The sequence below is a fragment of the Cyprinodon variegatus genome, unplaced genomic scaffold (genome assembly GCF_000732505.1).
Source record: "Cyprinodon variegatus isolate N-32 unplaced genomic scaffold, C_variegatus-1.0 Scaffold449, whole genome shotgun sequence".
Taxonomy (NCBI): domain Eukaryota; kingdom Metazoa; phylum Chordata; class Actinopteri; order Cyprinodontiformes; family Cyprinodontidae; genus Cyprinodon; species Cyprinodon variegatus.
The window spans coordinates 210,653-225,982 of record NW_015150902.1 but is presented as its reverse complement, the minus strand read 5'-3'; the positions used below and the strand labels follow the sequence as shown (position 1 = coordinate 225,982).

The 15,330-nt window shown below is 39.3% G+C and overlaps 1 protein-coding gene across 1 annotated transcript in view; it reads right to left on the bottom strand.

Annotated features, from left to right (window-relative positions):
• The window catches only part of LOC107093838 (matrix-remodeling-associated protein 5-like), a 38,236-nt gene extending 24,923 nt beyond the window's left edge, over window positions 1-13,313 (bottom strand). Inside the window, exons 1-3 of the mRNA XM_015389139.1 lie at window positions 12,939-13,313; window positions 838-963; window positions 441-577 (exon numbers count right to left, since the gene is read on the bottom strand). Coding sequence (XP_015244625.1) covers window positions 441-577; window positions 838-924 — 224 coding nt within the window. The 5' untranslated portion in view covers window positions 925-963; window positions 12,939-13,313. The remainder of the gene's footprint in view (window positions 1-440; window positions 578-837; window positions 964-12,938) is intronic.
• Window positions 13,314-15,330: the final 2,017 nt, after the last annotated feature.

Below are 15,330 nucleotides of genomic sequence, written 5' to 3'. Positions count from 1 at the left end.
GTTTTTTTTCAGTCTTTGTGTCGTTGTTTGTTCACAAATGCTTTCACCTCTGATGCCTCAGATATGCTGCATTTACAAAGACAACAGATATAAAGCTGGATACTGTCGACCAATTGGCAAGTGGTTGCATTAGATCCCATTTAGGAGTGTCAGAGTGAAACATTATGAGTTACTTTGTGTTGGTCCGTTGTATTCATTTGTATTAATTAAGGTTTATGGATTTGATGCAACAAAAATGCAGAAGAGTTGGTACTTTTGCAAAGTACACTGTCAGGTTGAAGTTCTTAGGCTTCCCTTTTAGACAACAAGGTACTTGTTGTCCGGATATCTCAAAATCAGAGGGCTGTCTTCAAGGGATTCTACAAGAGCTCTAAGATCCTCTCTACCAGCTCTGATAACCACAGTATTTCACTGAGCTTAGGCTTGTAGACAAGTCTTACCCCAGGTTGAGCCTCTGGGTGGCTTTAGGGAAGGTCTTTGGGATTGTGGTCAGGTGTCTGAATGTACAGTGGACCTCTTTAGCACCTGGACAGCTACAGCTCCGTGGACATGATGGGACACCGTGGACAGAGACCATCTGAAGAACGAGTGAAAAGCAGATGAAAGAAAGAAAGGTGACAAGTAAGAAATTACATTTGTTTTTAAAGAAAGTTACAGACAAAACGTGAAACCATTCGTTATTAAAACATGTTTTCCACCTATCCATCTGAGACTTTGAACACGTGTTTGCTAGAGTATAGACCCACACAGCTCTTCATAAAAAATCAGGTGCACAGAGTCGTTAATAGAACTGTTCCCATCCACCATAAATCAACAGCATCTGCAAAAAGGATTTACCGAATGCAATAGTAGTGATGAGAAGACCAGGGCAATCCAGGCTGCGGCCGGCCTGCAGACGGATTTGGTGCACACCAAAAGCCCCATTACTGGAGGTCTGTCAGAGTGCTCCCAACATGAACATACCTGCAAGTAGTGATGATTTCTCAGGTTAATGTCAAAAGAGTTCTGTAAAGACTACATGCAGGCATTCAGTTTTACCCACAAGCAACATAAATACAACAGCAAAAAATATTAGAATCTTATCGTAATTGCTCAGTGTTTACAATTAATATTTGTTTTGTTTTTTAAATAGACGCTGTAATAAAGACTTTGCTATTGATCACAGAACGTAATGCATCATCAGGATGCCTGGTATGTCTAAAGTGAAATGCTTTATCTAATAAAGTTCATATAAATATGGATTAACCTATTAGTGTTGCACCGATACCAGTATTGGGCGGGGCCCTAATTCAGCACTAAAGTGGTGGTATCGGAGAGTACCAACAAATGGGGCACCAATTTTGAGAGCCAAAAGTTTATTCAACTATTGTCACCCATTCCAGCTAGGCAATAAAAAGGTTCCTGAACCTCCAGAGTTCATTGGAATTCAGGCTTACAGTCAAGAAGAAAAGGCCAGTTGGCAGAGGTGAATTAAAGTCCGTTTATTCAGGTTAACAGATCCAGGGGCAGAAATCAGAGTCCAACTGAAAATACCAAACGTACCAGAACCAAGGAGACATCAGGATTAACCAAACCAGAAGCCAGGGAGAGACGAGACAAGGCAGGCCGATGATAGACGGGAAGTAAGACGAGATGTTTGACGAGGATCCAGCAAACAGGAACTGAAGAGGGAGGGCTTTTAAAGGGGACAGAGACAAAGAGAGAGCTGACGAGGAAATTGGCAACAGGTGCTGGCAGGACAGAGAAACAGAGCAAGGGAGGACACAAGAGGGCAGCAGAGGACAACAAATGGATAACCAAGAAAAACAGGAACAAACAGACCAAGACTCTGACTCTAATGTCTTTCTCAGCTTGAGACCAACATCACGTTCTTCACATTCAAAGAAACAAAAAGGTAATGGTGGACAACCTGTCCTGTCACAATTTAGCCAAATGCTGACCTATGTTTGAAAAACACGCGTCAACACGTTATTTTCAGTTGGGAAGAGGCTGATAAACTAGGTGGCTCTGTCTGGCAGAACTAACCAGTAAATAGATTCCGATTTTAATTCTTATTTTAAATGACACGCTATCGGATTGATGCCTGGACACCAATCCTTGCCTATATTGATCCCAGCATTTTCAGCTGTATCATAGACATTTCCGATACTGGTATCAGAATCAGAGCAACTCTAGTCCCTTTGTCCTCCAGCAGCCTAACTTGAAACGCTTTAATTTTAAATATTATTAATCAAAAAGACAGTTTTTGGCCTACTCTTAAAAAGCCTATATGCAAAAGACTAGGTGTTTTGGAATACATAATGCACTCATGTTAGAACATGGTGGTGGCAGCATAGTACTGCCAGAGGCTTATCTTGAGCAGAGAGGAAGCTGCTCAGAGATGAACATGCATGAACACAGTGCAATCCTGAAAGAAAACCTGCAAAATACACAACACCCTAAAATAAGAAGATAGAATCTTTGGCAAGAAGGATCGAAAATGGAGCCTGCAGATGCTCTACTGACTGGGCTTGACAAGTTTAGAAAAAAAATATTTTTCTGAAAAGTTAAAGCTGGCATAGTTCTCATATCCCTATTCCTGCTTCATTTACAAGTTCTCAAAGTTTCTCATCATAGATTCTGTTTTCGTTTTAGGTTTGATTCATCATTAGTTATCCTAATGTGATGTAAAAACTTACCACATAGCCCCTCCCCCTCTTTGCTGGAGATTAGATTAGAAAAGGAAAGAAAGAGAAGAAAATACGAGAGCTGTGAGAAAAAATCTCCTTGCCTGAGTAGGCTGAAGCAGAAGCTCTAAGATGATCAAAGACTTTTTCCTCCAGGTTGATTAAACTTTTCAAAAAGCTTTGAGTACATGTATAAATCCTGCCAGTCTTCCAGTACATGTTTCCTCATCGGAGACAACAACCGATTCATCTTTTGTCATCCACCATAATCGGGTTCAACTGCAGCAATATATCTTTAGCTGACAGCTAACGATCAGTCCGAACTTTTAATGTTTACCAGTTTAGAGACTTTTCACTAGACCAGTGTGTGGCTGTGCCTGCTTAACTAATCGTTCTGTTGGTTCACATCCTCCTTTAGGTCAAAAACATACTATTTACATGCAACTGTCCCACGCTTCTCCCCAATACTCCCTCATACTGTTCTATTAAAGTAAGGGGAAGAAAAAGGTTCACAGGTGAAATTCAGCAACATGTGCGTTTCTGAAGTCATTGGAGGCCAGTTTGGGGTTTCTGGTTTCCACTTCAGCCTGATTTTATCCAAGCATGGAGGCCAATTCACCTAACAGCTGTGTGTTTATATGCCTTAGAAAGAGAAACAGTAACGTTTGTAGAGGGACTGGATTGTAATGTAGATTTCATTCTGACAGTAGACAGATAATCCTCCTCTTTTGGTTTTACTTTCTTTCTGCACCAGAAATCCATATATGGCTCAGACTTCCTGATCTGATAGAGACATTAAACTGTCAGGGAGGTCAGTGAGGACCAGAGCTACGCCCATCTATGATCTATTCCTGCTTTATTAGAACCAGGAAGTGAAAGTAAACACAGTTGATCAGTCCAATTACATGCCAACACCTAATAATCATTTAAATTTATTTATCTCACTTTCGAGAAATTTACCTCTGCATTTAACCCATCCCCTTGGGGAGCAGTGGGCTGCCATTTTGCAGTGCCCGGGGAGCAGTGTGGGGTTAAGGGTGTTGCATAGGGACCCAGTCTGTGGGGATCGAACTGGGTATTTGCAACCTTCTCAGAACACAAGCGCACTGCTCTAACCACTAGCCCAACACTCCCCTCACCTATACATAACAAAAAAAAGTGGATTTGTAGAGCAGCTGAATGTGATTTCAGACTCTCTGCATAACCAGAGTACCAGGAAACAACCTTTCACCATTTGTTTCATCTATGAGGCTAGCCATTACCGATGTATGATATTTCTACATCTTTGTTGTTTTAATGCCCTGTTTGTGTAAGTAATTAAGCTATCTGCCACTAAGATGCTGTAGATCTTTGTTATGCTGTTGTAGAAATGTTTCATTTACACTTCAACTAAGATCAATATATATATATATATATATATATATATATATATATATATATGTTTAATGATCTACTTGTACAGTTTTATTCAACTACCATCAATTAACCCCCAACACACAGGTTGTACTTGACTGATCAAACAGTGTCTAACTCAGACTCGGACATCTGCTTACTGTCTCTCTTTCATTGTATTAACACAGTATTTATGCAACACACACACACACACACCATGCTAATTTAACTACTGTAGCAGCAGTACAGCAACCGTGTCTTCATCAGGTAATCAACAGCTCAGCTTCACCAGACCAAAACAGTAATGTACGTTCAAAATAAGATCCGGCTGTAACCATGCGCAGACATACTGTAAACCCGCCCTAAGAAAATGGAGAGAGGATGCTGTTATGATAGAAAATAAATGCAGGATAGACCAGTGCTTGAAATTGTTGGTCTTCATAAAAACCATGTGGTTGCCGGTCATGGCCGGAGTGAGTCTATTTTACATAGATAATTATATAAATTGTATTTTATTAGTCTGTGTAGGAGCGTAAAGGCGATCTTTATAGATACTAGTTTGTCTCTGCGATGCCGTAACGCAATAGATGTCTGCCTCCACAAATGCAAACCCGCTCCTATGTAATTATAAATATACCTTTTTTCCTAAAGGCAAACATAAAGATTGAGATTTTCAGTTCATAGGTGATAATAATGCATTTTAAATTTGAGCCAAACTCCATGTTGCTCCAAATCTAAAACACACACTATCTCCCTGTTGGGAGAGAAGTGGGCTCCTACCAGTGAGGAGAGCGTCGCACACATGGGGTCAGAGGTCAAGTGCAAACCTGAACCTCCGGAGTTCATTGGAATTCAGGGTTACGGTCAAGAAGAAAAGACCCTAAACCCCGCCCCCTACAGACTAATGTCTTTCTCAGTTGAGACCAACATCACGTTCTTCACATTCCAAGAAACAAAAAGGTAATGGTGGACAAGCTCTCCTGTCACAATAAATCCAGGGTTATACCAGTGTTAGCTGAACTGTGTTTTCTTTTTCTTTTTACCTGGGCTCTTTTTAACTCTGCTGTTTCAGAGCTTTAGCACACAGCAGCAAATCTGCGACAGGTCCGACCAGTGGCGGTTCTAGACCAAATGTACCAGTGGGCCAGAAGGGGGCCAGAATGATTTCATGGGGGCCCAAAAAAGCATGGAATAAAAAAACAGGGCAAAGGATTCAAATATATTAGGATAGATGCCTGAAGTGAAATTTATATATTCAGTTAGGTTTTATTAACATTCTATGATTTATTAGGTCAATATACATTCATAATTTAGGAATTTACCTTTTTTGACTTCATTTAAGTTAAAATAACAATTTTAAAACTTAAGAAAAACATCAATTGAGCTGTAAAAATTAATTAAAAGTTAGTTTTTTTTATTTGAAAAAAAAAATTTGGCGGTTGAAACTTGGGTTCTTTTTTTATTCCCCTTGAGGTTTTCCCTTTTTTTTTTTTAATTATTTGTTAAACCTTATTTTTTAACCAAAAAAAAAACCCCACAATGAAATAGATCCAAAGAACCTATCATTAACCATGTCGGTTCAAGTGCAAATCATCATTAGAATTTCTTTGAGTATTATGTCTTCAGCACAGGGCCCATAGCAGGGCCCAGGACATGATCTACAGGGGCACTGGCCCCCGGTGGCCCCTGTCTAGAAGCTCATGGGTCCGACAGATGTTTTAAAGTTTGATAAAGGTTCCCAGCCCTTCAGTACCACTGAAGGCATCTCAATATTCATTAGCACTGTGGGAAAAGAAAAACACAAGGAAAGACAAAGAAAAAAGGAAGATAAACCCCAAAAATAAAGCAAGCAAGAAATCAACAAGATAAAAAGGCAAGTAGAGAGCAGCACAATAAGAGAAACCAGCTGAGGAGATCCAAAGAAATAGGAAAAGAATTTTGTTGATCTATAAAAATCCCATGTGTCTGGCATAGATAAAAGTGGTGCAGTCCTTATGGAGGAGCACATCCAGCGGATCAAAATCATATGCTGCCAGCCCAGCTATAATAAGTCATTTCTTTACTTTACAGCTTCCAATAGGGTCTTCTGACTCTGCAAAGTGCTTCTCTGTGGATTACTTCCACTTCTTTTCAGACATCAACCATTAAAAACTTTCATCAAAGTCTGAGCTTTAACCCATTAACTGCCATCAGGTATTTTTTTTTTTTCGGGATCACTATCTGGTTTTAATGTTCAGTATTCAAACTTATATAAAACTTTAAATAAAAGTTCAGGAACAACCCAGCTAAAACAAAAGCTTCTAGGCACCACAGTAAATGACCAGAGAGGAAATTTTACATTTCCATGACGGACAGAGGAGCTCAGGTTCTAAAATCAAAACCTTCCAGCTCCATTAAAATGTGTTGCCTCCAGAATAAACGAGCCTAAAGACAAACACTCTCTGGAGAAAGTTTAACAGTCCGACGGGGCAAAGACTGAACTACAAGAATTGTTTAAAGGAGTGGTGGCAAAGCTTTGGGGCATGGTGGTGGTAGCATCATGCTGACAATCAGGTGAGATACTGAAAATAGAGGCCTACCCCAATTCAATTAACTACACTGCTATTCTATCATTAGTACACATTTCTTAACTTACGCGTTTTTCCAGGTGGATCATCTAAATAATTGGCCCTCCTAATTGTCAATAATTTTGGTGCTATGTTTACGTAAGGCCGTCCTACATGCTCATCCCGTTAGCTATCTTTTTCTGCACATGCGCACTTTCAGGCGTATATCTGAGATGAGCTGTGGTTTCAGACAGTCATTGAAGCTCACCTTTCTCACCAAGGTTCTTTGAAAATGCCAGACGATTGTAGAGAGAAAGTGTCTACGAAGTGTATGAGTAGAAAGGCCTCAGAAGAGGCAGATATATCCCAGAATGCTTTGCGCAAAGGGCTCTCCTCGCAAACCATTAAAAGATTGGCTATCACAGTGGCTCGCTCTTACCACAGGCTGCCTCTAACCGACAGGTAATAACAAAGATGGCACAGGCACCGCGCTGTGGACCAACAGAGAAGAGATCATCTATGCGAACGTAAGTTCACTATATAATCCCCGCTCTATATAGTGATTAAAGGATTTAGGGGTTTGGGTGGATGTTCAGACTCTTAGCTTGTATGAGCTATGAGAACAGCAACTTTTAAACTGGGCGTGCACGAGGAGAAATGGGCTTGTGCACGCTCTCCCACATGCATTTTTTTTTTTTTACTTGGAGAGGGCTGGTCTTTTAAACATTTTTAAATATGCCCATAAAAGATGTTTAATTAGAAATTACGCACTTATAATAAAATAAGGGTTTTTTTTTTCCTATGTAAAAGAAAAATTATCTTAAGCCATTGGAAATGGTGTTACTTACCTGCTCAAATCAAGTAAAAATACAGTTATTTCAAGAATACATGACTTATATTTTAACTTTTGCAGTGTAGATTCCTGACACTTGGCCACAGTTAGTGTTCTAATAAGACAAAGATCATAATGTGGTTGTAGACCTAATCTACCAGGAGAGCCAGGGTGGGGCCAGCCTTTGTTCCATATGGGGCCCACAGAACAAAATGAAACAAAAAAAAAAACAGCAGTTCATCATTTGAGATGCAGAAGCAAATAGTCATTTACAGGTCTGGAGACCTCAAATAAAGCAGAGGAAAACTATGATACATCTAAAAGTGCAACATCTTAAAGCTCCAGTGTGTAAAATTTACTGCAATCTGGTGGTGCACGAAAGGATGTACCAACGACCAAGTAGCACGCTCTGCTGCATCTCTGTTAAGCTAATAATAACAATTACGGAAGCCATGGAAGGTCATGAATGTAGCAATGTTGCGAGACTAAAAACTTTGATCTTGCGACATTCCAGCTTGCAGCGCAAGGTTAAAGTTTTAGAATTAAAAAAGGATATAGATCTAATGGACCAGTCAATTACATTTCTTACAGCGGCAAGGAAATATTCATTGGGAGTCCCCAGCCCCTGTTGTCCCCTGTTTAGAACCACTCATGCTCAACAAACATGTAAGGAATATTCTGAATTGGAACTAGTGGACTACTTCTAAGCTAGTATCATAGTAAAGAACTAAACTACAGGAAAAATTTAAAGAAAAAAACCAAACGATCAATCTAAATAAATTTGAGAAGAGTGGTTAAATATCCAACCTGAATCAGGATAAGCTGGTTTACATCAAGAAAAACTGAGATTTTTCTACTCCTTGTGGAGGAACATTTATTTAAATATGAGTTTATACATTTTTTTAGGCTCTAGTGGTCTTTATTTTGTTATTTTTGAAAGTATGTAAACAGGAAAGTGGTTTACAAGAGAGGGGAGAGACATTCGGCAAAGGTCAGCAGGACCGGGACTCGAGCCTGTGGCTGTCATGATCATTGATTGCTCATTTCATTCACCTGCCTAACTCTTTCCTGGTACTGCTTATGTCATCCACCTGCTCCTGCTTCCATATATACGGCTAAGCCCCATCCATAGGAGCCAGATCACAATTTTAGATCATAGCTGATGCCATATTTTTTGGAGGCCGGAGGAAAGAGTGGGTTTTTTTAGCGTTCCATGGGGTTTCTGATTTCCTGATCATGTTCTACCTCTTATCCACTGAGCGTGCCCTGTTTCTGTCTTGGCTCCGTGCAGAGAGTGATTTGAGCATTTTGTAGTGTTTTGTAGTGTTTGTAGTGTTCTCTGGGCACGGACAGAACTGATAAACCAGGTAGGTGACTCACATGGATAATCATCTACCGTCAGATTATCATGGTCACTTACCTGTGTTTTTCTCCACCAGAGTATCCAATGATGGTCGGTGCCACGCTCTACTCAGGCCGCTGCAGATTCACAGATCCGCTTGTTTGTTTTTAAATTAAGGCTTTGATTTATCCCACTATCTGTTTGGGCTTGAATACTGGGTCTTTCTGTCCCGTTTTGACCGTTGGCAAATGGGTTATGCGCCCTACCTCCATACATTAGCAGCATCCCAGAGTAAAAATCTTAATCCTGTTTTTGGATTCTAACAAATTAGAAACATGTCTATATTATTCTTGCTTTTGGATTTCATCAACTTTTCATGTCCTTGGCGCTGATTATTCAGTTTTTTCCTTTACTCCTGGTCACCTGTCTAATTGGTCCAGGAGCTGATTAACTCCGATCATTTCCACCTGGTTCCTGTGCTACTTATGTTGCTTGCCTTCCATCAGCGCCAGGTTATTCAAGCAGTTTGGGGAGATTAACTCTAGCGATCTGAATCTTGTTCTGTTTTTCCTGATTGTGACCAGTTTCTGCCCAGTGGATTCTGACTTTTGCTTTGCCCCTGTCTGCTCTGTTAGTCTGATCTGTCCTGGACTGATTCCTGGATTCTACCTGGTTCTGAACTTGGACCTGTCTTCTGATTCCGGCTTTGGATTTCCCCTTAAGGGCATTGTTGCTGCTTGGCGTCGGCTGGCACCTGCTCTGCTCTCTTTCTATTGGAACTCTGGGGGGGGGCAGCGCCCGCCGCAAGCTAGGGAGTAGCCTCCCGTTTAGATTCAACTCTTTCCTGCGGGATCAGACTGAACTTTGAATCAGGTCCGTGACTTTTGCTCCTTGTCGTGATCAGCCCGACAATCCAGTCACTGACCTGTATCTCCTATCTCTGCAGAGATTCACCCTGTAGCTGACGAGCAGCCCCGCGTTCCTGTTTGTTTAAATAAACGCTTTGAACTTTCCCACTGCCTGTCTTGCCTTGAATTCTGGGTCCAACATTCTGAGTTCATTGCACAACTGTGTCAATCTATCAAGAAAACCCCAAATTAATGGGATGTAAACCTTTGATAAGGAAGAGATCCAGCAAGCTTTTTTTTTTGGTAGTGAATTTTGTTTAATTATTGTTGCAAGCTTTATGCCCCCATCTTTCAGAATGCAGCATTTAAGCCAGGGAATATGGATGTAGTTTTCAAGCACTGGTTAGATAGAGGCATAGCTGTTGTCAAGGATTTATACATCGATAACAGCTTTGCTTCCTTCACGCAACTCCAATCCAAATTTGGTCTTCCTTCTAGCCACTTTTTCAGGTACCTGCAAGTTCGCAATTTTGTCAGACAAAATTTCCCTCACTTTGAAACCATATCAGTGCAACATAGCTTCTTCGGGTTAGGGTACCTAACCCTTATAAAAAAGCCCCCTACTTCTAGAAAGCTAATCTCTCACTTTGTTAATCTTTTCAGTTCATCTCCTTCTACTACGGTAATCATATAAAAGAGGCCTGGGCTTCTGATACACTAGTCGAAATTTCAGATGAGACGTGGAATTTGAGTCTGTCAAGGATCAAAACCTGTTCCATTAATTCCAGATTGCAACTTATTCAATTCAAGGTTATCCATCGTTTGCACTTTTCTAAAACCAAACTTAATAAGCTGTTTCCTAGTGTCTCTCCTATATGTGACAAATGTAAATCAGCCAAGGGGTCTTTGGGTCATATGTTTTGCTCTTGCCCTAAGCTTATGGACTTTTGATACAGAATATTTAAATTTTATAGTAACGCTTATGGCAAAGTTCTATATCCGGAAAACCATTTGATAATTCTGGGTTGCTCTAAATTCTCTGTTACTCTTCCCATGTCTCTGCAGCAGGCTCTAATGTTTGGTTTGAGGGTTACAAAATGGGTTATTCTGAGGGAATGGGAATCCTCTACACCTCCATGCTTTAAAAAATGGCTCAATGATATGGTGTCCTGTATCTATCTCGAAGAAATTCGATACTCTTTGTCAGACAATCATGATAAGTTCCTAAATGTGTGGGGTCCTTTTAATAGACATATTCAAAATAATGGGTTAAAATGACTCTTTTCTAGACCTTTTTTCTTTTTTTTATTTTTTTTTTTTATTATTTATTATTATCTCAATACTGTCATCCTTTACTGCACTCTTCTTTTTATTGATATCCCATGTTTTATGTTGATCCGCTTAACACAATGTCTGCAGAATTATTTGTTGTCCTCTCTGACTCTGCCTCGTGCTTTAATATGCTCTATTAATATAATAATATAATTATTCTCTTATCAGTTCTTCAGTTTGCTGACACTGTTTTGTCTTGTTTTTTGTTTTTGTTGTACTTGTTTACTGTTTTGCTGTATTTTTTTTTCTCTTTTTTGTCTTGTCTGTTTAACTCTGAAAATGCATAAATAAAAAACAAATAAATTTAAAAAAGTCTTTCCAAATCAGAATCTGGGAAATCTGTATTATAAACTTAAGCAAGAAGAAAATAAAAACTAAATTTTAAGTCACAAAAAAAAATAAAAACTTATTGTTGTAAGCTAAGAACAGCTTTTTTATGGAAATTTGAAAACAAACTAAAAAAGATGCAAACAAGAAATCAAACTTTAAAAAATATTTTAATCAAAGGTTTTGAGATCACCTTTGCTGTTTTCTTAGATTTGTTTTTATTCACTTTTCATATGTAATATTTTTTAAATGATTTTTGGCCTAAATTTTACTTTTTACAGAATTGAAAGTTTTTCTGATTGATTTTTACAACTTGCATTCTCTTTAGATTGAGTTTTCCAGATCAAATTTCTTTTTTTTATTTCTTGGTCTGCTGGACATTTTTATTGGTCAATGTGTGAGGCAAGAGTGAGTCTTGTGAAAAGAATGTGATCTGTGAAACTCAATTTGAAAAGAATGCAATTCCTATAACGTAATCTGATAAATAGAAATGTGTTCTTTTTTTTTTGAAAAAGTAGCATTTAAAATGAAATTATATTAAAAATGAAATAACAAAATCTGAGAAAACAGCAAAGTTACTCTCAAACACCTATTTTTTCACATTTCTATTTACAGAATGTGTTGTTTGCTTGTAACAATATTGGCACAAACTTCGCTCCATATGCTTCCAGCTCCATCTAATGACCTTCTAGTTTCTTGAGTCTGAAAACCAGCAGATTGCTTCAAAGAATGTGGGAACTAAGCCAGCCCATCTTTTAAAGGCGAGCATGGCGCTGATGCTCAGCCATCCCACATGTCTTCCATGAAACTCTGCATCCTCATCAGAATTTCTAACGTTCCTTTGCTGGACAGCATCTTTCTCCACGTCTCAGCGCTTGGCACACAGTCGAAGAAACTTTTTTTGATGATCAGGATTTCTTTAAAGCACAGTTTCCTTTTGTAAAATGTTCCCTCCGAGTATTAAAATCTTCAAGTGTTTGTACTTTAGCTCAGTTAATAATGATCCCCATTAGTTGCAGCTTAAACACAACCATCCTCTGTTGGCCTTCTCTACCTGCTGCTTGTTATTACTGGAGGTTGGCCCTGTTAGGGCATTAAAACAGGGCAGAGTGTAATAAATTTTAAATGCTCTATTTCAGCAGAACCTCTTTTTGCCTCAAGTGTTCACAGGCAACAACATGACTGGATGCACACTCCCTACAAAAACTATAAATTTGGAGACTTGCTCAACATTATTCTGGTGTAAATGTTTTAGATTCTGTGTTTTGTGTTTTAATGAGTTTGATTTTTGCACGCTAATGCTGCTTATTACATTATTGATCTAATGTCAATGACACCTGGTAATAAATATAGTATAGTAGTACTATATTTCCTATATCTTTAGCTGAAAATGTACATTTAGATCCATCACTTTGAAAAACTTCAGTCCCAGTTAGCAAAAGTTCTTTAACCCTGAAGCTTAATGAGAACAACAAACATTACTTTGTATATTTGTTTTTCCTAAATTAAGTCTATAAGATGCATGGACTTAATTTAGAAATATATATATATTTATAAAATAAGAGATTATCTAAATAAAGGAAGAATACGAGAAAAAAACAAAACATCTTTAAAGTAGAAACTACATGTGGGAGCTTTTAAAAAGGGACTCACCTGGGAATTCCTCCTTCAGAAGAAAAACAAGCAGTTCAAGTCAGAAATCAAACTCCTGCAATCAACAAACTCCTTGAGTTCTTCTTAGAGGATTTAAAGTTTGAGGAGAAAAGCAGGAGTTAACAAGTATCCGGTTGATGTCCTCTTCTGAGCTACTGTGAGGAGAGAGCGTGAGGGGATGGAGCGGATCAGGCTCGACCCTCTGCTGGTCCCCAAGGCATCTGGATTTCAGATTAGCTGCTTTTCCTTTTCCTTCGCCGTTGAAGCGCGCAGCCAGGAATGCCTCTCCATCCTCGCCTCCCTTCTAAGAGTCTCCTTTCACCTCACAGGCCGTCCTGGTGGAAACATAATCACTCTCTTTTCTTTTTATTGTCCCTCTTTTCTTTCTGTGTCACTTCCTTTCTTCTCCTCCCATTCTTTCACCTTTCAAGCCCTCCCACACACTTCCCCCTCCAGAGGTTACTATACACTATGTGAATACAGATCAGTCAGTTATCATAATTCATGTATAGTTTTAAAGCCGGAGCCTGCGGCTACAAGCGCATTCGCGTTCTCTGCATCCTTTGGAAGACTGTCAGAATAATTCATTTGATCTGTCTGGGTAAAAGTTGCTGTGAATGAAGCAGGAGGGGTAGGCTTTAACTGTACCAATGCACCTTAAGCCCCCTTTGTTGGAACAATGCAGAGTCATCAATGCAGATGGGAAGGGAATGTAAAATCCTTTTTTTTTTTAGCATTACGGCTGACAAACACACATTGTCCTGCATGACTTTAATAGATTAGGTTTCCTTGTTGTAGTTGGAAAACTTTAGGAATTGATCTGTTCCTCCAGCAGCCAGTCAAACTTTTAAAGAAGCCCAAGTGAATAGATCTTTTGTTACAGGAGCATTTTGTTAGCCTGCCCCACCTCACTGTTTAATTATGTTTCATTGACTTCATCTCACAGAAGGAGAGGAGGCCGTTAATGTTTGATTTTACAAGCTCCAGCGTGTAACAGAGGCGGCTGTGGCAGACCAACTGTGCATATTTTGAATTCTTTTTTTTTTCTTGTTTCCAAAAGACTTAGAAACCTACAGTTCCAGGTGAAACATCTTCCACTGTTTAACTTCTAGAATTAAACATCCCATCGAATTCACTTGATTAGACTCGATTCGATTAACCTGAGTCAGATTACTTTAGATTTGACTAGAAAAAATGGTCAAAAACTTTTCTATTGACTTTGACTTTTTAATGAATGACTCTGGATTTGAATTGGATTTAAACCTGTTTACTTTAAAATACTTAATTTTACCCAAAAATCTAAAGTTTATAACATATTATTTAAAACATACTCATCTCATATGTTAGTTGAATTACAGCCATTCAAATAAACCAGTTTAAAAAAGAAGCTCCATAAGGCATTTTTTTTTTTCAGGTACATGAACTTCAACATGCTAATATAATTCTACAGGTTATTAAAAGTTTGGATTGAGACACAGAGTGAGTTTTTCAGAGAGTTTGTACATGAACGTTGATTAATGCTGCCATGCAGACTGCAGGCAAGCTTGAGATGGGGGATGACTCTCGAATCTGTTGGCAACAGGCAGTAAAGTTGAGTAATGGGCTTGAGGAGGCAGGGGAAGGCAGGACACGCGGTCAACAGGCTGAAGTGGCTGATTTTCTGACCTGAGAAGGAAGAAGATGACTGAAGAAAGTCAAGGCAGGCCTTAAGCAGACTGGGAGCAGGCTGAGCAAACTGGCGAAAGGTAGAAACATTCCAGATTGTGACCTGAGTCAGAAGCTGAAGAGAATTCAGGGAGGGCAGGCCGAGCATAGGAATACAGGAAAGCAGGTGGTGCGCACTGACTGGCTAAGAAGATGTGACATTCTGGCAGGAAATAACTGAGAGGCAGGTATATATAGGGTAAAAGCTGGGAGTGATGAGGAAAACTAGAAGAGTGGCAAAAAGAGTGACAGGCAAACAACAACCCAGCCCAACAAACAAAAACCAACAGACCGGATTCTCGATGACTAGGGGTGTGAGAAAACAGAACGGAGACACTTAAGGAATACTTAAGCCCTGATTCAGGAGAACTTCCCAAGTGAGAGAAAACTAAAACCTGGATGACAGTAGTGGCTACTTAACGGGCTTCAACTTAAAGAGGAACACAGAATAATAGATAAGCTGTAGTTTCAACTGGTTTCAAGGCTGTGTGGTTCAAAGGAGAGCATATATAATGATTTGCTCACCGCCTGGAAAGTGTTGGAGCTACACAGAATCCCAGGCTAGACGTATTTACAATGAAGGAACAACAAACAGAAAAAGAAAACATTAAGTTATAAGCTGAAATAACTGCAAATAAAGCTGCCCTGGAGAATTAGCAGAGAGTGGAAAGAGGCCACTTTGTCGTCC